Below are 26,240 nucleotides of genomic sequence, written 5' to 3'. Positions count from 1 at the left end.
CTACCATACCAGGTCACAAGACAACACAGCTCCCCATGGGTCTCATGTTAATTCAAAACAAAAATTCTCACAGAGTGAGGGACCCTTGATAATGCAGCTCTTTTTCAAAGACCAGGTCCCATTAAGTGTCACTGTCAGTGTAACATCACTGCATGTTCTGCTTCAATTAGAGAAACAACTTTTTGGAGAAAGGTCTGCTTGAAACAGCCAAATGTTAATAACACGCCACCCTGTGAAGGAGGAAGTCACAACTTCTGTGTCCCTGAGATAGCACTTTTAAAATGATCCACAACCTCCAGACTCATACGTGACAATCTTAAGGTTGTGTTTCCCAGATTTCCAGTATTATGTAAGAGGTCCTGGTCTCAATAGAATGGTTGTGGTTCTCAAGGTTTTGGGAGCTTTTATGAAATTCCTTGGAGTTTGAGCCTATTTATTCATACCAAGGGAAATACAGAAGATGAGAAGCATTGCTCCCTAATGCACTTAAGACTGAGAGCTAGCAGCCACTCAGTTCCAGTTCCAACCATATCCCTGACTCACTGTGTGGGTTTGGGACAGTCCACAGCCTCCTGGCTCGCATCCTGCTCTCTGTGCAGGAAGCTCCAAGTGGTTGGATAGAGACTCGGTGAAGCCCATGAGACCCATACATATGCTTCTTTAGCAAGAAGACTGCCCTGAGAAATGTAAAGGTGGCACACCAAAGGCTCATTTCAAGGAGGTTTAGTTTGTGAACATATTAAATCTGGAAGCACAGAGAACTGTATAAATAATCTAGAGCTGTATCTAAAAGAGAAAAGCCAGCAGACTGGTAAAATAGAGGCAAAGGCAATTATTAGCCTTCCACAGGGCCAAATCATAAACCAGTGATTGTGGTTAGCAATTTTGACAGTCTGCAAATATATTTTGTGAAGGCTGATCATTCAGCTTAATTAGGATTTTATTAAATATAAAATTAAAATAACTTAATCCTTCTGGAAGAGGAAAAGGATGTGTTTTGTAGGAGCATCAGCACCATTTAAACTGTGTGATCAAGAGAAGCAGATAAAATGTTACCTTTGAAATAAGGGCAACAGTCTTAGTCCAGTTGGAAAATAATTGCCACTGGCAAGTTTTAGTCATCTTAGGCTTTCTCTATTGGCCACAAATGTTTTTTTCATCTTTCCATGAAACTAACAAGATTTAGGCAATAGCACATTGCATGTCAGCTCATGGCTGGTTCAAGCCATATTTCTCACAAATGGCAAGCAAATCCCTATGTACCTTCCTCTTGCTCAAGCTTTTCCTGCACTACTTCCCACTGACTTCAGTGGGACCCTGATCAGCATGGAGGCGCAAGACAATAATCTAAGACAAAAATGTGCAAAAATTGCATGAACTCCACTGGTTATGGGTTAACTCAACTGTGGTGAGTTGATAGAGCTTTATGAAGAAACTAATGGACCTAAGTAATAATGGGAGGAGGAAAAGAAGAATTTTGGAGAAAACAGCACAAGACTCCCAACAGCCACAGAAGGAGAAGCAACAGAAACACAACAACATATTTCCAAGCTCCAGTCCAAAATGACATGACCACTGTGCCAATGCAGAGCTCAGAGAGCAAAAAAACAGTTAAAAAGATATTCCTAAGAAAGGGGTGGGTATTCAGCTGTCAGTCCTTCTGTGGAAAAATAGGCTGCCACTGGGAAGAAAAGTCTGAGGAAGGTGAGTGTTCCCCAGTTCCTGAGAATTATAACCCTTAAGCAAAAGCAGGCATGTGATAGATAGATTTATTGTTCTGAAAATCTGTTTTTACTTAAACTATTTAGTTCTTCACTACTAATACTCTTCTGTTAGAGAAGCTGTTTGGTCCCCTCACAGAGCCAGAACTCTCAATGGCCACCAAATCCTCAGAAGCAGGACAGATCTTCCAGGCATGATCTGAGAGTGAGAGAGGAAGATGGAGGTGGAAAAGACATGGTGTGCTCTTGGAGAAGCCAGGTGGTACCCTAAACTTGGTAAGTGTGGTAGGAATGACTTGTAAGCCTGCAGTGTGCTAAACTTTGCTAAACTGATGCTCTAACTGTCCCACCTCACACTTTACAACTACTTCTCAAAATCACCTTATTTCAGCAAAATGACTTTGGTTCATTTACTATCAATCCCTGCCCCATCCTATGCCAATTCTAGCTCAAAAGTGAGCATATTAGTTTGACAGAAAAGATAACATCAGCTGTGCTACCTTCAGCAATTTTTGCCTCTTATTCTTTTCCCAAGTATTTTCTTGATTTTGTCTTAGTGAGAACATAATTCTAGAAAAACTACAGTTCCCAGCCTAGACAACAGAGAGTTGATTAACTCTCACTGTAGTAATCTGAACAGCAGAGTTATTCAGGCTCAGGGCAGATTCTATAAATACTTGTTAAGAGTGTTCATCACTTGAATCTCCTTAAATAATAGATTTAGCTAAAGCATTTCTCTCATTATTGCAGAAAAAAAATACTTCCAAATAGCCCGAACAATAAGAAAACATGTAGGGAATATAGAACATGGGGCAATCAGTGGATCTGTTAAAAAAAAAAAAAATTAAACTAAAAATATACAAGGGAATGAATAGTCAGTCACTTACAGAGCCTAAGAATTATACTCCTGAAATCTGCTACTTAATAAGACTGAGTCTATCAATTGTCACCTTTAACAAAATAAGTAGTTTCTTATTTCCATCATAAGAAAAACTTTTCTCCAACACTATCACCTCCTTGTACCTCATATTTATTGTGAGACAAACATATAAAAATTATGATTAAGTTTAAAGACAGCCTGTGAGATGAATAAGCAAGTTTCACTTCAGCATGCACACAGGAAAAAGAAACCAGACATGCTTAAAAACCCAAAAGACAGAGTGTTTTTATCTACCTTCTAGACCAAAAGCCAGCCTGGCCACAACCTTATCACAGCTTTGAGACTTTCTGTCATCATTCAATCCATTGAAGAGGTAGCCACTTCCCTGCCACTAAACATTAATAATTTTGTCTGAAGTATCTGTGGCAGACAGATTCATTTCTTACTGGCTCCATCTAGGCTTGGTCGCCTTACACTTCACTGGCGAGCGCTGCGACATGACAAATGTAATCACAGTGAGAGGACTGGAAAGTTGTGCCTTAGATAGCAGAGCTGCTCACAGAAACTTCCACGATAAACTCAGACAGATATTACTTTCACAGTTGCCAGTAGAGTTTATGAAACCCAAAAGACATTTTTCTGCAGATATTCTGCATTTTTTAACACAAAACAAGGCTGAGGCCAATACTCTTTCTACTACCAAGAGCTTATTATCAGTTAAATAAAAGGAGTGTTGCCAAAATATTTTATGTAGCTTTGTCTGGGTTTAATATTGAGTTAAACTTGTTTATAATAATAATAATAGTACCTTTACATATAAAAACAAATAAAAAATCCTCCACTAAATTATCAAATGCCAAATGTCTTTCAGATTTCAAGGGCAGAAAACTTTAAAACTCTCTCCTTAAACTCTTACAGGGTAATGTTCTTATATTTTGTTCATTGACTAAAATATTGAAAATAATTTTTGCTAAGGGATAAACCAAAACATAAAACACATAATGGAAAATTACAGTTTCCAACATAAAAGTTGAATAAAAAAATGTAGAGCTTTTACTTTCATGCCAATGGGCTTAAAGTGATGACACAGATATGATTCAGTAACTGACTGCAAAGACTTTATATAGATAAGAAGTACACTGTAATGTATCTGGTCCCCTCAAACAAACTAATGAAACCTAACTTTAGTCTACCAACAGAGAGATAATGTATTAAACTATCCTGACATTCCTGCCAGCTCCTTGCATGGTTAATTCAAGGACCACGAGGCAGACAGTGGCTGTTGGAAGGACACAGTGATTAATCCTAATTTCACCCAGAAGACCAGAGACAAAGAGATTAAAACAGTGTAATCTGGCCACTTAACATAGAAAATAATCTGTAGCAGGACCCTGAATAAGATACCTCCTCTCTTAACAGTGTAGACATTGGGGAATACATTTCATATTTCTTTTTAGTGCAAATCGTGTCAAATGGGCCTAAAATAAAGCTTTGAGGCCAACTAAAATGAAATTTAGACTTTCCAATTTACAGTCTCACTGTGCTTCACCAAACACTAAAAAATATTCTGAAAGTATTATAATTCAGAAGTATTTAGTTTCCCAATGTTCTCTCTGGCAATCATACTCTTGATGATCCAGGGGTTCAGCTCTTGCCTATGAAGTGATATAAAGACGTGAGTAAAATAAAGAGAATACTGTGCAAAACATGATTTAAAAATTAGAATTTTAAAATAAATAGAATTTCACATTGAAAATGTAATGAAATAAAAGATTTGAACTGTTAAAGAATGGCTATGCTTGTAATAAAACACAAACATTCATATCCCCACTTAAATACATTTCATGACCTTTGTCATTAAATTGTAAGAGTGGCCAGTATTGCAGATGAAAATCACTTTTCTACAGACTTTACATATCAATATTGAAATTATTCTAAGAAAAGTTAATCATCACCTTGCACTGTTTTCTTGGAACTGAAGCCAGGTTGCTCTCAAAGAAGCTGGCTACATTTGGGCTATTTGGTTAGGAAATATAACAGGAAATGATAAGGAAAGGGAAGAAGACTAGAAGTGAAGTAAAACTGGTAACATAATCAGCAATCAAAAGAAACAGGAGTGTGAAACTTGGTGTTAGCTGTAAAATGTTTTTAAGCAGCAGATGGAGTAAAAGAAGGCAAAACCCCAACGTGTAGAAAAGGCTAAGCAAAGTCTTGGTAAACAGTCTACGTGGAGAAGATGATTCTTTAAGAGAATATGGAAACACACCCTGGACAGAAGAGTTGCTATAATGGGGATGTTGGGGCTACTACAATGGAAAATTGATAGGTACCAAATTGTAGTACAAGCAAATATGAGAACTGAATGAATGAAAGGGATTAGTGAAGAGAAAATAGAAAAACCTGAAGTCAGCTGGAGAGCCACAAAATGAAGAGATCTCCAGTGCACGAGATGGGAAAGTAAGAGACCTAGAACTTTGCTGCATGAGGTAAAAAGTCCCTATCCATCATTATGTTACAACTCAAAAATTACTGCAGACACACTTAGGTTCTTCTCAAGTATGTAAGAAAACCCCCTGATATTAGACTATTCCCTATACTGATTACATGAGACACGCACAGAGCCACGTACTTACACCTCATGGATGTTGCCATGCACTGGTTTGGCAAACTGCTGGAGAGCAAGGAAGTTCACACCTTCAGTAGTTCAGGATCAGTCTGGGTTACAGTAGGTTTTAAGCCTTTGTGAGCATTTCAGATGTTTGGGGGCTAATATTTAATGACAAATGCTGCTCATTTGTAAAACATTACAACACTTTATTGCAGCTCAAATGCCAAAGTGATCCTTTTGCCTGGGAATAAAACCACTAACAAGTATAAGTATAGTGCCTGCCTAACAAAAGTTCTGTTTAAATTTTTTAATTATATAATAATTTTCACCAGCATGCAAGTAACTATTGAATGTGCAGACCCTGTTTTTATCATAGACAAATGTCATTCTTTAATCAAGAGGTGGTGAACAGGAAAAGGTTAAAAAAGAGATTGAAAAGATCACATGGTAGAAATAATGGTGTCCTATCACTACAGCTTTGACTATTACACCCAGTCTGACATTATAGCCATGAAAACAGTCTCTAAACTTCATTATGAAATGATGATTGTTTAGTTACCTTCCTATGCAAAATACACATACTAGGATGCAACATATTGTGCCAGCATGGTACAACACCATCACCAGATACACACTACTGAAGAACCCTTTGCTGTTTACATGGGGACCATTCTGGAATCCAACCTCACATAAGTCATAAAAAATATGAAATATTACACATTTGGAACTAGTTTTTTACTAGATCCTTCACCTTTTTTAAGTTGAATATTTGTAAGCACCAGTTGGCTCACAGCTGTAAATAGAAATATTTTTCCTGTCTTATAAAACACAGGATTGCTTAAAAATGTTAGACTAAGGTATTCAAAAGGATTTTCTACCAAAGATCCAGACTGAGAAATGTATCTCCAAATGCTTTTTTTTTTCCCATAAACATTTCCCTCAAAAGCAATGCTAAGAAATTAAAGTTCTGTTCACCTCCCCCAACCAAAGTACAATGATTCGTTTTTCTGTTTGTTTTGGGGTTTTTTTAAATTAAAAAACACCAAAAAAACAAACAGAAAAATGAATTGCCAAAAATGCCCAAGGAAGACAAAAACAAACCATATATGTTGAGCAACCTCTTTTATCTGGACAGCAAACAGTGTCTTTGTGAGGTACTGCCTCACAGCTAGCTGCTGAATCTTTGGTGTGTTTAGGCTTTTTAAAGTAGATTTCTAGGGCCCATAACAATATATTCTGATCAGAAAGCTATCCAGGTTAACAATTTTGAAATACTCCCAAAAACTGAAGATCCATGTAATTATTCAATTGAATGTCATGTGAAATCGTCTTCTGTTTTGAAATGTCATTATAACTGAGTCGTAAACCCATGCCTACCAGCATGCAGCTCAGTTGGTTAGAGTGCAATAAACACATTGAGATTAAAGCTTCCAAGAGACATCAGCAAATGTATCTGTCCATGACTACTCACTAACATAACACTTGGAGATTTCAGTTGGCATTACAGGAGCATGCCAAGCAAAATGTGACCCTGCTAAACATACTCCACATGTTCATCATTTCCTTCTCATGTTGCAGCTCCATATACATTTTTCTTCTCTTTTCTTCCACCTCTGCATTTCTTTGCAAGTACCTATTCCCATGTCCCTCGATGTCTCACTCTCAAGTCTGACTCACTGGTTCATATTATAAGCATTAGAAAAATATCCCTTAAATTACTCTGAGAGGACACTGCTCGTGCTATGGGATTTAATGCCCTCCTCTGCAAGCAGAAGTGGCAGCTTACCAATATGCTCCTCACTGTGCAACGTACAGATATCCCATGCCAGACTTTAAATTGCTCAACAGCAAGTTTTAAATCATCCTGCCAAGGAGTCTGTAGGGAGACATACCAGTCTTTCTGCAGAGGGAGATCAATGAGCTGTGGAGACATGCTGGCCAGGAATCCCCCTTTCATCTAGATATACACAGTGTGACACACCAGGTGCCAGCTTAACTGCTATTCTTACGGGAATGGGCAACTTCTGCACTTGAGAGATGAGTGCATTTTTCTGAGTTTATAGATTATTTTTAATGTGTCAAAGATTTATCGTGGGAGTTAAAGGGTTCAATAAAGTCAGCCAAAAGAAATTCTCAAGCTTAGTGTGATGCAAGATATCAGGGACTTACAGAATTTTACCATCGTGTTGATCCTGCTTATGAACTCTCCTCTGCTGGCATCCCTGACACAGCCTCGGCTCAGCAACAAAACTCTTAGTAAAGGCAAGGGCCTTTGTGTACCTTATACCCACATTTACAGGGCACCTCTGTCTGCTCCCTGCTCTTTCCTCCTCCAGCTCTCCTATCTAGAAATACAACTAACACAAGGTAAATCTTCGCCAAGTTTCACAGGCCCTCTAGAACAGCCAACAGACTGCAGAGAGGGAAGCACATCCAGAGCCGGAGAGGACCAACAAGTGTAAGCACCTCACTCCCACCCAGAGGAAGGGAAGGGGGAACTGCATATGAGCTTCTGCCACATCATTGACCCTTTTCTAGTAAGGTCTGTGACCTGATGATATTGATACTAACATTTGACAGCAATGGAACTTTAAAACAAAATTTCCTAAAGGAAGGACTCACTGTTTTTTGCCACTGTAATGAGCCAGGGTCTATTCCATGGCCATAAAGAAAAGATGTAGTCCTAAAGATGAGTCATTGTTAGGCATAGCAATATGAGATTTCCTGATAAATAACTGTATTTTTATATCTTATTTCCAGGACCAGCAGTTGCTTAACTTTTTAATTTTTTAGAACATTTCAAGACTTCCCTCTTGGGATGTTGCTTCACGAGCTCTTTTTATCTTTCATTCTTAGGACAAGATATCTTTTCCTGGTAGGAAAATTATTAGGGTCTGGGCAACAATTCTGCAGGCCTTTGCTGGATGTCAAGAAAAATAAAAATACTTCTTGTTCTCACTGAAGTACTAGACTGGAATAGTGCATTTCAGATTGACTACATCTAAATCACAAATGTAAAGAAAAGTTTCTAGAAGCTAAAGAAAAGAGATTAATGAGAAAAAGGTTACATTTATAGGTCAGCTTGTAAAAGACACTTTTTTTTCAAAACAGGAGGCAAAACTAGGCACTTGTAGACTGGTGGTCTGACTGCCTAAGAGTTTTCCTAAGAAGGGGAGACTTTTACAGAGCTGTTACTGCAGCTGTGCATTATCTGACTCTGTATTCAGAGAGCAATTTGCATCTACAGGTATGCAGCACTTCAAATTCATGTATCGATAAGAAGGGTGCTGAACAGCAAGCTTGTGAATTTCAAAATCATACTCTCTCTTTTCAAACAACATCAAAAAATATTAGGGAAAATATGTCAGCTCTTCTAGTCTTTCTTGCTGATTAAGCACAAAATGCAGGCTATACTGACAGTAAAATTTTCAAGAGTTTGCAAAGTCTGAATGAAAACCACAGACTATGACTCATTACAAATATATTTGAAGGACAATGACAACAGCATCAAAACTGGAAAAACTCAAAACATGCCCGATTAAGTTTGATTATGGCTCTCCTTTTCTTGTGGGCTTTTCTGCCTTTTTTTTTTTTTGGGCAGGGTTTATGTTTATTTTGGGTTTTTTTTAAAGTTGCTTAATCAGAAAGAAGTAGCATTTGAAAATTTTCACTTAAAAGGATATATATTTAGGATAGATATATCATCAGAAGTATCAATCTTCACAAAAATATCATAAAAATTTCTAAACAACCTAATATCAATTTCTAATGGAATGATCTAGTTAGCCTTAACTGCAGTGTGACCACAAAAAATAGTACTGCTCAGATAGCCTCTAGGCAGACCTATGCTTTTACTGTAATTTTCAGATGCATTTTTTCTTTTTGTTTCTACTGTATTAAAAGTTTATCATGGATAATTTTCCCTACAGATGGTATTTTCCAGTTCTGCTTTACTTCATGTGAGGGAAGAGTGAAAGCAGTAAAAAACTTCAGAAAAATTAATTGTTTTTAACTTTGCACCATTTTTCTTTTCTCTTCTCGTAAGGAAATACAAAGTCTGACACTTCAATGTTTATCTTCTGCATATAAATGCCTGGCAAACCAATATGCAAGTTGAAATGTCAAGTGAAAAGTGTTTAAAATAAGAACTGTCTGACTCCTTTTGTTAGAACATACACGCTTAACCTAGCACTAACAAAATATAGTACCACCTTTGGACATACCATCTATGAAAATCCTTTGGTTAAATTATTGTAAAAGAATAAGTAAGACATCTATTTGCAGGGACTAAATGAGGAACAGCCTCCATTAGCAGTCCATATGGAAACTGGGATCCAAAATGTTCTAGAAAAATTCAAAGCAACCAGGGCTTGCTAAAGATGATCAAGCTAAAAAGGGAATAAAGCTATACATTTTACAAGTAGTTATTGTAAATAAAGTATGTTTCATGAGGCAGAAACCTGGTCAATATCTCTCCAAGGTGGCATACCACAGACTTTGAAAATGTCTCACCACATCTGTCACTTGATTTTGCCGCCAACGAACAATTACAGAAAGTTTCTCTCATCATTAATGTTTTAGCCTGCTCCTCAAATTTATCAGCAGAAAAAAAACTCCAAGAACATTACCTAAAGGGGAAAATCTACTTTCTTGAAATAATTATTTATATTTTAGTGGCAATAGGCAGCTTTCAGATTTTTGTCACCTACAAATCTCTTGATATAGGCTAACATTTTGAAAACCATCATGATGTATATTCTTACACCTCTGGGCAACATGTGTTTTTCCATTGAGATTTTTCTCCTTTGATTTCTCAGTACCAGGACACCTTCATAGCATACCATCCTGTCTTTTATTAAGAGAGACAGAAATGTAAAATCAAGAAAAAAAGCCTAAACGACAACTTCAGATATCAGGCTGAACTATAATTGAAGAAAAGGTATTTTCTGTGCAAAGGCTTTGGTAAGAGAGCTGTTCAGTTAAAGAAGATCCTTAATTTTCAGGAAAATTATATGTCTTACTTGAAAAACTTTTACTCTTACTGCTAATTTGGCCAAAACATTCTAATTCCTAAAATGCAATGAGGAGAGCTTCACTTTGCCAGACCTGAAACAGCAGCCCTGTACCAAAGATCTGAGAGCTGAGCACAACCAGACATCAAAGGTCCCCAAAGTCACCTGAACAAATGAAATAGAGCAGAAGATTTAAACTTGATGAGGCAAGTAAAAGTTGAAATTCAAAGCAAAAATCTACTTGTGACTTTCAGAATGTATTCTTTTTAGTCTTAATTTCAGTGACTTCCAGGACTGAAGTTTCACAGTCCTGTCTGTCCCCTGGGAAAGTCTCCTTCAACTCACCAGTTACAAGCCCAGGTTTGAACAACAATCCCCCTGCTGTTCTTCCAAGGGATCTCCCAGTTTCTCTGCCTACTGTACATCGTTCTCACTGCCCTTTCCCTTCCCTGTCACATCTTACCCCTGCAGCCATTCTCTGTAGGTTATGCAAGTTCAGTTCCTCTCAGGCTAAAACCACCCTTGCCCTAGAAGGGGCAGGCTGGCAGACAGCTTTTTTCTCTGCTGCTTCAACACATCTTCTTAGTATACAAATACACTGACACTCAATGAGGGTCAAATGATTTTATCTCAATCCCATTCTTCTCTAAAGCTTTAGATGTTTAAGGAGGAAGGAGCTTTGTGCTAATTTAGTTAACGTTCTTTAAAGAAAACTATTTCCCTGTGAGAAGCATCTGGAGGATTTTGGATTTTTTAAAAAGAAAAAAATTTTAAAAAGAAATAAAAAGACATTTTGCTTAAATCCTTTTCTACAAAATATAGAAGACTAAATTAACCTGTATTAACTAGGCAGCTAAATCCCTGTATAGGGAATCAAAGATAATTTTTAACTGTCAGTTATATCAGTTTCAAAGAGATATACTTATAAATACATATAATTAATTCAGACAGTAATATGAACAAGATCCCCAGAGATTTGCTGTGCTGTGTTAACATTTGCACCATGCTCTTGCTATAGTAGCAGAATCCATTTTTTTTTCACTGTGAGACTTCTTGTTCCAAAATGTACCCACTTACAGCAAATATATATATGGTATACATGACATTGACTGTGTAGGTGCCTCAGGGAAGTCTTCAGTAACTTTCTAGACCAGTAGTCAGATGTCTGTGACAACTACATAGGATGAGTACTCTTGAAAAAGGGCCTGTTCTTGTCAAATTACCTAACAACAGGCTGATGCCAACAATTTAATGAATCTAAAGCTTCAATCCCACCTATGTTTACGCTCAGATGTAGCTTCAAATCAAGCTGCTAGCAGTTGTAGGATTATATAACAATGCTTAGAATTTGCATATTTGCCTATATTTAATTTTTCCTGATATGACATTTATTACTTTTTAAACAACAGATTAATTCTTGGCATAATTTTTACAAAGGGTGACCACAATGGACTATCTGCATGCAGATGAGTAGAGATTTCATAACTCTTCTAAAACATGGACCAGACACCATGGCTGATTTTCAAAGCTCCTGTCTCATTTCTTTATGCCATATTATATCAAATGTGCTCTTGTGTGCCCCATTACCCAGCCTGTGATTTGCAATATGATTCAGCCTAAGTCTTTTTTTAACACAGGGTTAACTGACTTATTCCTTCTGTCTTCCTTTGTCCCAACACCGTCAAACAAATATTTACAATATGCCATATCTTAATGCCTTGACTTTCTTTGACTAAATATGCTAATGAAAATTTTTAATCAACTTTCAGGCCCAAACCAAGTCTTCCACTGCTTGGATTCATAGTAACATAGCAGTTATCTGCTCTGTCAAAAACACTGTTCAGGTAATGGACCCAAAAATCTTTAGCACAAACTGGTATTAAAATTCCATTCAAAAATTAGGATGACTGGGGGGTTGGGGTGGTGAGGGTGGGTGTCATGATCTGTTGAAAAAACAAAACCTGAGAAAACTCCAAAAGGCATTCAATAGGTTGTGTGCTAATGAAGTGTGGCTGACTGGTTTCTGTGCGATTGCTCCCAATAACATTCTTTGAGAAAAGCCTTTGAACAAACAAACAAATGTACCTTTCTTGAAGAATAAGTTTGTTTTCCTTCTTCCAGAAGTCTTTGAAGTCAGAACTGAATTCATGCCAAATACTGAAGAAAGAATGTGGGGACACCTCCTTCTCGCCCATTTTTGGTTTCATACAGAAATAGGCTGTAGTTTCCAAAAAGCTGTCAAAGAAAGCAGAAATAGCAAATGCTTCAGTACTCACTGATGTATTTTTACTTTGTACTTGACACTGAAATAGTATGTAATTATTCTTGGTAGCAGATCTAAAATAAAAGAATAGGAAAACATACCAGTTTTGAGCTCTTCAAATATAGGTAGGTATACAATGTAAGATGATTTTTCAGTAAAGTTGGGATCTGGGATTTATCACAGTTTCTAGTTTTGACCAAAGTATTTTCCATTTGAAAAGCAAAAATGAACACACTGTCCACAGCCCTGAAAATCCAGATATCCACACCCACCCATATATTGCTTTTCTGTCGTGTTTAAAGCTGTTTTCAAAACACAGAGTCAAAGCCCATCTAGGACTGTAAATAAACTTCTTCAAGTTCTGTTAGGTCTGTGCTACAACACAATAGCTGAGGCTGGAGACTGCACAGAAATATTAAAACTCAAACCAGCTTTGTACTAAACAAGAAATGACGCAACAGAAAACTTGGCCCAGGAAAGGCTGTGCTAGAAAACAGGTGCCCATTGTGACTCTACCAGAACAATCCAACAATCTCTTCTGAGCACAGCAAGAGCAAAACTAGTGCAGCAAACACATAAGCTACTCCTCAAGTAAAAGCTACTCCTGAAATGCAAAGGCCATATTACCCACACTGAGTGAGGACTGTGACTGCAACTAAAATGTAATGTATTTCTGAGTTTGAACTGCTTCTATTTTATTTCAGGAATGCTACAGGAAGGTATGGAATAAGTATTTTTTAAAATATAGCTTGATTAACTATTATTCCATTTTGATTTTTCACTGTACATTTTGTAAATACTGGAGATTTTATAAATGTTTTCCTGATCTGAAGCTCAACATGCAAGCCACTGGATAATTGCTCATTTTATGAAAAACACAATAGAAAAATCTCACTTGAAATTTAATGTGCTTTACTCACTGATCTATTACTATTCATTGACTCCTATGATATTTTCTCTGAATCACAGATCACAGTTTTAATACTTTAATTATGGGGAAGAATCCATTTCAGCTAAATGGTTGGAAATGTATCTTTAGTCACAGAAGTTATATCTTCATTAATGGATTACGATGGTGAAAATAACATACAAAGATTCAACCATTCAGAAGGGTCACTCTCACAAATTCTGCAAGAAAATTTTACACTAATTCTCAAATCTGAATATTCCCAGCTGTTTTGCCCAACCTGAAAAGTAAGCATCTACATATATTATCATATTGCTGAATAAAAAAACTACATCTTAAAATTTTAACATCAATTTACCAACCAAATTTTACATCAAAATTTTTTCTCCTAATTTGCAATTCATTTTTCCAGCTGCTGAAGCAAACTGAAGATGTTGAGCAACAAAGATGTAGCACATAAAAATACCAAAAACATTTTCATTTTTAAAGCCATTACATTGGTAGTCAAATGCCATCTTACCTAATCATGTAATTTCTTCAGCTCTCTCAGGCTACCATGGCCCTCAGTTCTTTAACTCAGTGTTTGGTCAATAAATGACTTTTTGTTTTTGGGGCTGGGTTGTGTTGTGGGTTTGGTTTCTCTATTTTTTTCAAATTATTTATTAACAATTAACACTGCTGATTAAAATTCTCCATTTTACTTACATTTTCCCCACAGTTTTATACTGGGAAAGGTATTTATCATCTATCCTCTGATTCCAGAGAATGACTCAAAAAGAATATCCCTGACACTGCAGTCAGCTGTGCTGTTTTAAGCTTCTTCCTATTGTCACAAATTTTCTACTTTTTGCAAGGCTGCAAATGTTATTAGGGAGGCATTTTTTTCTCCCAGTCTCTTCCCCCAGACTTACAGCTCTGCAGCTGGATAGTGGGAAAGTCATATCAAAGGCTCATTTGAATTTTCAGAATGAGCTGACAATATTTATGGAGGAATGTGAGGAATGAAGAACAATAGAGAAATCTTGAGGCATCATCTGAGTCACTAATTTTTTAAGAAGCACTCTGAATGAAGTCCATTAATGATTTACAAAACAGAGAAAGACAGAATTTCATATAGGAAACCTCGTTTTGGGAAATATATGTTCAAAACATTTTGCAAACGACAGTGATGAGAAAAGAATTTGACAGTGAATGGCCATCCCAAGTAATACTTTAATATATGAGATTATGAGCTAGAATTCCATCACAGGAAAACATCCCAAGAAACAGGAAGCCAAACAAAATGAAATTCAGAGTCATACTTATGAATTCATAATTCATACATATAAGCGAATGCCCAATTAAAAAAAAATTATAAAGAGCACAAACATCTATTAGAGATGCAAAGACTTCCACTGCTCTTCAATTATTCCAACTATCCTCTGAGAGCAGGAGGAGATAACCAGTGTTTTTTCCCTGGTGACTGAAAACCTCCCTGAGGGCTACTTGTACAACCATTGCAAACTTACACATTCATACAGCTGTGTCTAGCAGCTGTAACACAATTACTAGGTTTATAGAAAGCAGAGAAATGCTCATACAGGTTGCTTGACTCCCTAGCAGTTAGTTTGGGAGGTAAGGAAAATTAGCTGTCGGTGAAATGTGAAACAGCAGCAGCATAGCAGGTTGTCATTGTTAGTATGTCACACCTTTCCAGTGCCCAGTAACAATGCACAAGACATCAGCTGCAACACAATAATACTTCAGGGTGTAAATCTCCACGAATCAAATATTTTCTTCTATACATGCAGATCAAACAGTTCAGACAGTTGCCATGTTTTTTCCAAACAGAGAGGTCTACCCTTCTTTAGCAATAAAGTATCTTAGAGTTCATTTAGAAGACATATGGAAACCTGCTTGCTATACATTTGATGCTGTCATTTTTGTAGGCAAAATGGCACATTTCACACATGAAAGACAAAGCAAATAAAGCCAATCCAAATGCATCAAACAGTAAAACATGGACAGCAATAAATCCTCTCTGTTGCCACGGTCTTTAAATATCTGATTTGGAAATGTTTACATATGTCAAACTAGACATATCTCAAGGCTGATTCCAGGAGGGGACATGCATTTTAAATACAAAGAGAATTTTGGATGATATTGCCATAGCCCCAAGACTAGATACAATCCTTTCAGACTTCAGTCAGGCAGAAAATATCTTAAATATCTTTGTTCTTTGCTCTGGGAAAGCCATTCAAATTTTCCTTTTCATTCTTCAGCAGATTTTAAAACAAAATATCTGCAAATACCATTGTTACTATTCCTGACAGTGCATCACATAGATATTCTGAATCAAATAAGGAACTAGTTATTAAAAGCCTTTTCTTCCTAAACTCAAATTCATTTCTGCATCATACAACCTTGGGAAAATCATCTGACCTGTTCCAATTTCATTTCACCTATCTGCAAAATTAAACACTTATTTTGAAACAAATATTGTTCAGCGTCCATTTCTCAAGTGAAAAGGTTCATATTTATGCATTCCCTTTCTGAGAGTCTTAAAAGGAAAAGAATGTGCATTAGAGAAGATCTTTGAGTCATGGAAGAAGGAAAGAAGGGCATGCAACTTAGGGATTAAAAGAGGTAAAGGAGGTCACTGCCTTTGCTTCTAACAGCCTGACTTTTCAAGCATGATTAAAAATAAGACAGTGATGTTCACACTACCATCTCACCCTGACATGGCAAAATGCAGAAATCTTTAAACAGATTTCAGACTGGATTTCCTATCCCTCATGTTGGCCCTGAAGGAGAATTAAATAACATCATCTTTCTCAAAACAATGGAAGAGTTGCTCATCTCTGACAAGTAAGAAAGGAAATAGGATCAGGAAAGATGGCTAGTTCTTTTTCATCCTTTCTTATCTTCTAATGTCTTTGGTTCAAGTGTTTGGGTAATTCAGAAAAATCACTTCAGACTGATGTCTGAACTCACTTCTTACTCAAATGTGGAAATTTGATGAATGAATCACTAGACTTTTATGTGTGCTCCCTTGAGTACAACTATGAGTCTATGAAAGTGATTTTTCTATTTGGAGGGAAGAAAGGAACGGATGTACTAACAGCCAAACCAAATTTAATCATATGAAAAAGAAAATAAGCTGTTCACATTGCAAATGGCTCATTGACAGCAACACTAGCTAATAGATCTGTTCCATTAGAGACATTTTAAGAGAAGCTATCGATTATTCAGCTCTTTTTCTCATTCTATTCTGAAAACAGCTAGCAAAATGTTGCACATAATAATTCCAGTTCAAGACTCCTGTCTGGGATGCATTGGCTGGTTTATAAATATGTACAAAAGCAAATCAACAATACTAACACAGCAGTAGTTTCATCTCAGCATTATTTGATCCAAACAAATAGCAAAGTAACCATAGGTACAGACATGCCCTGGCTGACCTTTCTGAGAAATGCTGGACACACACACACACAAACACACATGTATCTGGTTTCCCCATGCAGAAAACTAAATCACCTGCAAGGGTGAAGATTTGCTCCAACGTGGATTTAAAAGCAGAAAAAAGTTTTTCTGTTCTGCCTAATTTTCTTCTGTTTAATAGACCATGTATTTTGGTTAAAGTTTGAAGAGATATTCTCTTCTATTTCTAAAATTCTAAGCATCACTTATGTACATTAGTGATAAAGAACAGTTAATGTAAATGCTGTAACTTGTTACTTTTGGGAAGCAGTTGTGTTTCAGAAGCAACTCTAAATCAGGCTGAACCACTAAAGTACCTTTAAGTTCAATTAAACTCACTAATAAAATTTAGAACTAAGCACATTCTACCAAAAGAAAGAAGGTAAAAGGGAAAGAAAAGACTATGTGCCTCCTACTACTTTAAATCTGACATGAGTCTTATTTAAAGGCAAACTGAGTTGATGGGCTGTAAGCCGGTTCACAGTGATGATCCTAAATTGCTGCCTACATACAGAAGGTGAGTACAATGTATAGGTAACAGTATTTCCTTCCTGGATGCTAATAATTTGAAAAATCATATTAGTATTTGGTTTGTTTTATAAAGAGGCCATGGCTTTGCATTTATTTTCTTAGTGTATTCAACATCTGAAAGCAAGAGTTAATCTTCAGACAGAATACCAACCAGTTCAACAAGGTCGCACAAAATATGTAAAATAAAAGAGTACCAGCATCCTGATGATTGAGATAGCACAAGGATGTTAGGAAACTTTATATGCACAGCATTTTCTGAAGGGTGTAATTTTCTATTGATGTATTTTGTTGAGGGTCCTTCTCTGCACTATAACTTTACATCACTTTCTTTGCCTTTGCTTTTTAAAAATTGTATAATTTCCTCTCCTCAATGCAGTCTCTTGTTCTGCATAATTATAAGTGAAAAAATGCAGAAAATAAGTATAGATTTATTCAAGATATCTAGTACCTGAAGGCTGGTAAGAAATTTCTTCTTGCCCTTTTATTTTCCCCCTTTTTATAAAGGAAGAAAAGTAACTTTCTTATACTAAAAAGAAAGTTGAGATAATATGCCAGCTTAAATTAGCTTCCAGAATTATTAATCTCATCTTTCATTTGCCAATTTATATTGTGAAACTATGTATTTTGTAATATTGTTCCTTAGAAAACAAAGGTCTCAAGAGATTTTTTTCTTCCCTCTAAAAAAAACCTGCCAAACATTTGCAATGTTTTGAATCCTAAGTCATCTCCCTCATGCCTGGTCCCTTGCCTCCTATAAATTCATATTAAACAGAAATGCTTTTCATTGCTTCAACCATATGAAAATTAGCAGCTTCAGTAACAGCAAAAAAAAAAAAAAAAAAATCCCTCTACCTTTGAAGCACCACTTTTTTTTCTCCCAACAAAAGCTCAACAAAAAGCATCCAATATTAGGAGCAGAAAATTATGTTTTGACAGGCCAGTCTGTCTCATTCATGAGAATTTTAACACCCTCCCTCCCAGTACTAGGAATGCTTTACGACTTTAGTGAGGATATACAATGATCAATATGATCAGTTGTACATCATTCTTAGTGACACAAATGCAGAACCTCCATAGTTTACACTAATGGCAGCAGACCCTGTACCTGGAGGCTGTTACATAGCACAGAGCACATACTGTGACACAGACTATAAAATTCCATAGGTTTTAGGATTATAGCTTTATACTTAAATATTTTGGGAAAAATAAATTTTTAGGAAGACTAACGATCACAATGTGTTAACAGGGACTAAACCCTTCACATATCAGATTGCTACTTCAACCTCTATTTAAAGTGCTGCTCCAGATCCTTCTATTTGCTTAATTCAATGGGAGAGTATTTCTTTATTCCTGTCTTTCAGGAACAAAGTGCCTCACAATAGCAGGTTGCAAACTATCAAAATAAAATGCCCATAACTAAATTAAATCATATTTTTGTTGAAAGCTGAATGTGAACATTGAGACTTTCAAAAGCTTTATTTTAGAAAATATTTTTAGCACGTCCAGATTAAGACATATTGGTTGGGTATGATGAAATTTGCCTAATCAATCCTTGTTGCTTATATCTTCTATAAACATTAGGCTATCAGGGATCACAGTTAATACTACATTTAAAAGGCATTCTGCAAGATCTTCCCTCACTGGTTTAATTATTTTTAATTTGTATTTTTATTCTCATTCATCTCTAAAACAATAGGCTACAACCTGGTCCTCTATACTTTTGGGTTGATTACAGGTTTTTTTGCATTACTCTGATATAAACAAGTCCTCCATTGATATAAAAATAGCATCTTTTATCCAAGGTGGCATAAGATTAGGTGCTAAATTTTATCAGGAGTGAGCTAGCTTGCAAATGGAACTTTTCTGGTGACAAACAAAATACTGTGCTGAAAAAGCCATACTGCATATACTGAGTCAGATTCCAGCCACTTGAAAATCAAAGATCAGGAAATGTAGGCTAGAGGTATTTTTGCTACCTTCATTATATCACATGCAAAGCATTTGGCAGCTACATCTCACCCAGTGACTGGGGTTTATGTAAAGCTAAATTTTGATGTGAATACTATTAGTCATATTTCCATTCAAAAATATTAGTCAGAATAAAATATTAATTGAGACAATACACTAGAAACAGAACTAACTTTGTGTATTTTCTTTGCCTCTGATATTGTATTCTAACAGGCCACTCCAAGAAAAAAAAAAATTAAAAATCAAGCATTTTTTTGAGTAACTCCTCAAATGCATTTTTAAGTTACATGTGTTTTTCCCATGAATTTTTAAATTGCAATTGTAAATCACTTCAAACTTTCTCCCAAAACCTTGGTTTGAAGTAGTTAAAGTTCTCTAGATGAACTGGTGTTAGCTGCAACCCACCGTTACCTGAGTACCTTGCATAAATGTATAGGCTCTCTATCTTGGACTTTAATGCTTTTAATTCATGTTGGCCTGGATATCATGCCCATGCCTGCCAGCTAAGCTGCTCCAGACATATGGCTAGCTCTGTGCTCAGCTAGACACAGGCAATATGAGCACGTGTAAAACAATACCATGTAATTTTGTGCACTGGAGAGTCAGGCCCAGTAACATATCCAAGAGAAAACTATTTTTCTCTCTTAAAAAGACAAACATGTGAGCTTCAAACATATTAAATAACCCTTGAATGGTTGAACTTGAAGAAATAATAAGGTGCTGCTAGACACAGAATACAGTGGTAGAATGAATTTCAACAGCAGTAGGCTGACACAAAAGCTGCTGCCTCAGTGCTGTAAGAAACAGCTAAAAGCCTCATGTGAAAGCCCAACTTGACTTCAGATCTTTATAATATAATCTTTATAATATAATCTACATAATCTTTATAATAACACTCCTCATGTTCACTGGAGGCCTTCTAAGCAACCATTATTACTTAAAGAGGTTATAATTACACAAGGAAGTAGCGCAGAACTGTTGTCCACTAATATTGTGTTAAAAGCTTAATATGGTTTTTCAATTTATTCATTACAGCCTCAGCCTTGTAACCTGTCTGTTGTCATGGTGTGGCTCATTTCTATAAGTGAAATTCATGAAGAAGCATGGTCAGGGTTATCTAAGAAAATAATACCAATTGTATAATGGAATAATAATTTTTCTTAAATCTAGAGCAAATTATTTAGATATCTGGATGGAAACCACACACACTTTACAAAATTTCAGGTACACATCAGATTAGTCTTTAAGAGTATAATTCAGCATAGATAAAATTTTATATATGTGCATTGACAAAAATACACTCTAAACATAGCAAGTGAAATGAAGGTACAGGGTTTTTTTTTGATGTCATCATAATAATTTCTATGCTCAAGTCAAACTTAGGTTTCAGTTTCTATTCTTTGAAATTTTATTCTTTATAGAACAAAAATGGTCTGAAATACTTGGGTATTATAGAACATCCTAGCATTTTAAAGGTCTTTTGGTGCAGTTTCACCTTAACCCTTTGTGGTTGTTCTGGAGAGCATTCTTAGTTCAGCGTGCAAGCGCTCTCTCCTTAACAGGCACCCACTCGTATCATCGTGGCCAACACAACTATGAATAGAAGAAATTGATCCTTTGCTGAAAACAGAACTGTTCATGGGGGCTTTCATATTCTTAAAGTCAATTACAGAATAATCCCATGACAGGAAATTGAAAGACTTCAAAAATCTGTCTTGATGAACTGTCAGGTTGGAAAGGTCGTTATTTGCATTTTTCAAACTTTAAGCACTTGAGGTTCAAGTCTCAAGTTATCCCAATATATTCCCTTCATAGAAGTGAAAGAACCTTTGTATAGATGAGTACAGAAAATGGGCAGCATTTTCTATAAGGATGGCCTAAAATGTGAAAAGGTGGCAGCCACTGAAATGAACAGAAAAATTGTATTGAATAACCATATCATCTCTGGATTTGTGAATCAACAATATTCACACATCCAAGCAAAGCTAGAAAAACTGTAATCCTTTGGCCTAAGAAACCTATCTCTGGGCTGTTTCCATCCCTTCCAAGGAGGCTTCATGGGGTTTCTGGTCTGGGTTGACCACACCCTAATAGTTTTATTTAGGGGGAGACAGGAAGTTTTACCTCCTCTACAGACTGATTGTGGTAGAACTATTTTTCAGACAGCAGCTGAGAAAAGAAGCAGGTAAGGTTATTTCATGAGAAGCCCTCGTTTAAGACATAGTACAGAAGGATCTGGCCCAGTGAAGCTGTTTCTGATCTAGCTTGTTAAAGCAGTCAAGAAACAAGGCAAAGAGGGCGAGCAACAAACTGAGGAAGAGCAAAGAGACAGTTCTTCTTTTCCTAGTCACCTAATCTCCTTATATAAGAAGTACAGTGGAGTTTCAGCAGTAGGCTGAAGCAATCTTTATATCATTGATCAGCTTGTAGATGGCAGCCTTCCATCAGCTGGAAATTGTTACGGAAGGAATGACCTATATTGCACAGATTATTACTGGATAGTTCCCAGATGAGTTAACACAGCAGTTGTGACCTATTTAAATCCCATCCCTGACGTTCTGCTTTTCTATTTGCATACACATGACAACAACATAATATTGTAATACTTAAAGTAAATTGTAACATGCAGCAAGGAAGAAAGGAACAACTCCAGTGGCAAATCAGCAGAAGAGAGTAAAAGAGACACATTATTCACATTTAAGTCACAGACTTTGCACGTGCAAACACTGACTATGAAGGTCTTAGGAAACAATCCGACCAAACAGCTCAGGTAGACAACATGATGAAAGAAAAGCCCTGCTGAACATAATCAGAAGCTGATGCACAAGGGAGAGGCACTGGAGCTAATCACACATACAAACACGCACACAAGCGTTTTACTTCAGCTGCAACAGCTCAAGAGGAATATCTTGAATTTTTGAGGGCTACTCAGTGAAACCACCTGCTGAACATAAACTGGAAGCCAAACAAAATGTGACACATTGAAAGACTTTAATTCATGTATTATTTTCCCACTAATTTTACTAGCTACATGGTTCTTCTATTCTTTTCTATTTTTCTAATCCTCGGTCTGATGCTATGACATTAGTTTTGGGTTGATCAGATCCAAGTAATTTTAACTGTATTGTTATCAGGGTGTTAGCTGTATTGTTATCAATGCTATTTAGCTGTGTAAATGTAGTTGCACCTTAAACTAACGTCTTTTATCTTTTACCATAAGATCTAAGAATAAACCCTCTACATGGACTTTACAATTAGTTGCATAAAAAAATCAGTTGACATTACAGAATATTAGGTCTCTGAATTGTATCCCAGTCTGTAAGGAGTTGCATTAACTTTTGCTCATACCAGCATTGAATGCCATTAAATGCCAACTAATTTCAAACCAATAAAATAAAGTTATTTTTCAAAGCAAGTATGCCAAAATCTTTAAAAGAAAAGTTAATGCTCTTAAAGGCAAAAATCAATCATCTAAATGGTTAAGGACTTGTGTCATTTGGCAAATATTTTCAGAAAAGCACAAGGACTTCATCTTCCAGGATAAAACCAATTATCCATATTTTAGAAGAGACTTTCTGACATAACTTAACTGCTGGCTAAGTTTCCATTACTGCATATCTACAGTCCTGATATTTTGTCAGAGACAGGATACTAAACTAGAATGATCCAAACTGTTTAACAGTCTGTAAGCTTCTTCTATACACATTTCCTCTGCTCAGCAAGTATTTACTTTTTGCTGATCCAACTAATGTATACCTAGGGTCTGAAATGTATTACCCTTAGCGATTCCAGCCTACATGCTGGGAGCCACACAGCGAGAAACAGACATAACAGTGAAGCAACCAACAATAGATGAATGGCCAAAGAGTAGTGAAAGACAAAGTCCAATAGCATATTCTTGCCTTTCAGTTAAAAGTTTCCTTCTGGCTTGTTTTTGGGGTTTTTTTGTTTCTTTTTTTGTTGTTTTTTTTTTTTAACTACATACCTCTTCCATTCTAAGCTTTTCACCAGTTTATTTCTATCATTAACTCAATTTTCTCTTTTACTTCACAGTTCAATTTTGGAAACAATCCAAAACATTGTGTGGAGGGTAGCGAGGTGGGAGGAACATTTAATGTTTTAAAGGATTACCAGACTTAGGTGCTACATTTCGAGGTGTTGCTTTTCAGCAGTGCCATTGTACCATACTGTCTGCTATTTCTCTAAATGTCATCAACTTGTCAGCTCATAAGCAGGTGTAAACCTTTGTTCCTCCCCAAGTTCTCATGTTCAGTGATGTCAATGGAAGTCTGCAAAGAGTGTTGTGTCAAGAATACTGGGGGTTTTTTTGCAGGCAATTTAAAGGTAAACATTTCTCTTCAAAATTAATGTCATTTTGTTGCTACAGCAAAAGAAAGCAACAACACATTTCTAACTGGATTATTAAAAGTCCTGAAAACAGAAGAGGTGCCTGGGAGGCTGCGCTCAGAAAGCACTTAAAAGCCCAAAAATCACTGGAATGTGCAAGTAATGGAAGCAAATTATAAAATAAACCAAATAAAAATATCCAGACACGGAGAGATGAGCATTTTACACCAAGCCACACACATCCTAAATTCCCCAGTTGATACTTACGTCAAAAGGCAAAAAGTCCTCTGTTTGACTTTTTATAAAACAAATATATATTCTCATAATGCACTGAGATTTACCAAAGGAAAAATTAAATTCTAGGACTTAAAAGAAAATCAGTGAGGTACAGACAGCCACAACGGCAAGTGGAATTTCTGTCTTTCCAGGTCTTGTTAGGCATCAAAAACCAGGTGAATGGTTTTAAATCACCAGTGTGTGGGACTGTTGACTTAGTGAATTACCACTTCAAGCAAGGTTATACTATCTGAAATACTAAAAAAGAAAAAGGAAAAAAGATCTTTAGTATACTTTAACATTTCTAGCATACATTGTCTCTCACTGGAGTGGAATATGAGTTAATTACATGAAATATGAGTAACCGAACAACTTTCAGTGCTGCTGACCTGAATTTCAAATGCTTCATTGTTAGACTGAGAAATGGCAGGAAAAATTGAAAATCATCTGACTGTGTCTTGGATATGAAAAAAACCCCAAAACTTTAATTACATTTTTGAAACCAAGGTGTTATTCCAAGAAGAGAAAAATGTTTGCCACTAAAGGGGAAGGAAAAGATCATCTTAACTATTTCAGTGGAAGAGACATAAATGTTACAAGTCTGGGTTTATTTGCTTTTTAGAAAGATTGAATCTGGAAGTCTTCTAAGGAGATGAACTTATTACTTTTTCTTATAATACTTCACCCAGTAATAAAGTTACATGCTACTCCTCTAGAGCTATTCAGCTGGGGAGGCAGCAAGGCAGAGAATTAAGACCTTCAACTTCACTGAATGCTGTTTCCAGTAACTTCAGTCAGGTTTGGCTATTGGTTCTTCAGAAATGAAGTGCAAGAAGAGGGGTAAATAACTAATTTCTGATTATAAGTCTGCAAAATGGTATTTCTGCTGTTGCTCCTGCCTTTCATCCTAGCCTGGCAAATGAGGTATCACTTGTCATATTATTTGGACAATAATTTTGTTGCAATCTTGGTTCCTACTTGCTGTGGATACTATGACAAAAGTCTATCTCATTCTGAAATTGTATTAAGCATACCTGGAAACAATAGTACTTCAATTTTTTTTTTTTTTTTTTTCCTGCTTACGTAAAATCACATCCGAAAAGACAAAAAATATTTAACACTAAGTAAATGAAAACACACAAAACAAATAGCATATCTATAATACAAGTCTTGGGATGGAGAATATGATTTCAAATTTAAAAATAAAAATAGAAGAAAAAATAAAGGGGCACCGAATTGAGGATTCCTAAAATACAGAAGCATCTTTCCCCTCCTCCTTTCTCTTTTCTGTTTTACATCTTTCACCTCCCCCCAAACGAGTGATTTTTTGCTTTAACTTGACAAGTATTTCACAGTTTCTCAAGCATTTAGCAATGAGGATCTAATTGGAAAGTGCCAGGTTCTTTCTTATTACACTTTATCAATATTGTTAAGGGAATGATGTAATTGTTTGGGGTTTGGTGAAGACATTCCATGTCACTTCAGTGTTAATACCAGGCTGGAGCCTTCCTTGTCTGCCTGCGTAAGCTAGATAAACATAGACCTGTGTGCTTTCTTCTCATCTCAGGATACTTACTCAGAGAGATCTTGGAACATATGCCTATTGTGAGCTAAACATTTCACTTTTCATTTTTATCCATGTGCCAGAAATCCATTCCTAGGATAAACACTTTACATACTGACACTCTTAAAGTCACTAAACACGATAAATAAAGAGAGAATACATCATTTCAAAACTGATTAAACATTTTCTCACTTGTGACAAATGAACAGCTATACACTGTATGGAGTCCCTGGAGCAGACATTCCATTTTCTTTGTCTTCATTTTGTGTGTCAGATTAACTTTCCATTTCAGCTCATCTATTGCACAACTGAGCTTTTTTAAAATACACATTGCTGCATTTTCCCCAAATCATCATTCATTTCAGAAACCTTTTTTGTTATTGCTGCAAGAGCTTTTCTTTTGGACTTTTGTATTTGAATGAAGACAAACTTACAAAGAAAATAATAATAGTAATAAATTAATATTTTTAATGACAGCTAAAGAAATGCTCCTATGCAGCAGACCTGAACTTATACATGGGTCGAAGTCATACACTTCAGCAAGGAAAATCCAAGAACATTAATCACATTAACTTTGCTCCATCTAATCCATCACTTTTCCTTCCACTACTTGCTTGTCTCATCCTATGCACGGCTGTCCACCTATGATTAGTCAAATGCAACTAATCTTTTATTTAGCTTCTTAAGCTCCTATCGTCTTTTTC

The 26,240-nt window shown here is 36.2% G+C and overlaps 1 protein-coding gene across 2 annotated transcripts in view; it reads right to left on the bottom strand.

The window, feature by feature from the left end:
- Nucleotides 1-26,240, bottom strand: part of FMN2 (formin 2) — a 168,829-nt gene that overhangs the window by 5,572 nt on the left and 137,017 nt on the right. For both annotated transcript variants that reach the window (XM_018917089.3, XM_018917091.3), the window contains one exon: nucleotides 12,307-12,456. In XM_018917089.3, coding sequence (XP_018772634.3) covers nucleotides 12,307-12,456 — 150 coding nt within the window. The remainder of the gene's footprint in view (nucleotides 1-12,306; nucleotides 12,457-26,240) is intronic.

Source organism: Serinus canaria, chromosome 3 (assembly GCF_022539315.1).
Source record: "Serinus canaria isolate serCan28SL12 chromosome 3, serCan2020, whole genome shotgun sequence".
Lineage (NCBI taxonomy): Eukaryota > Metazoa > Chordata > Aves > Passeriformes > Fringillidae > Serinus > Serinus canaria.
Note: the sequence above shows the minus strand (reverse complement) of the source record. Positions and strands in the feature narration are given on the sequence as shown.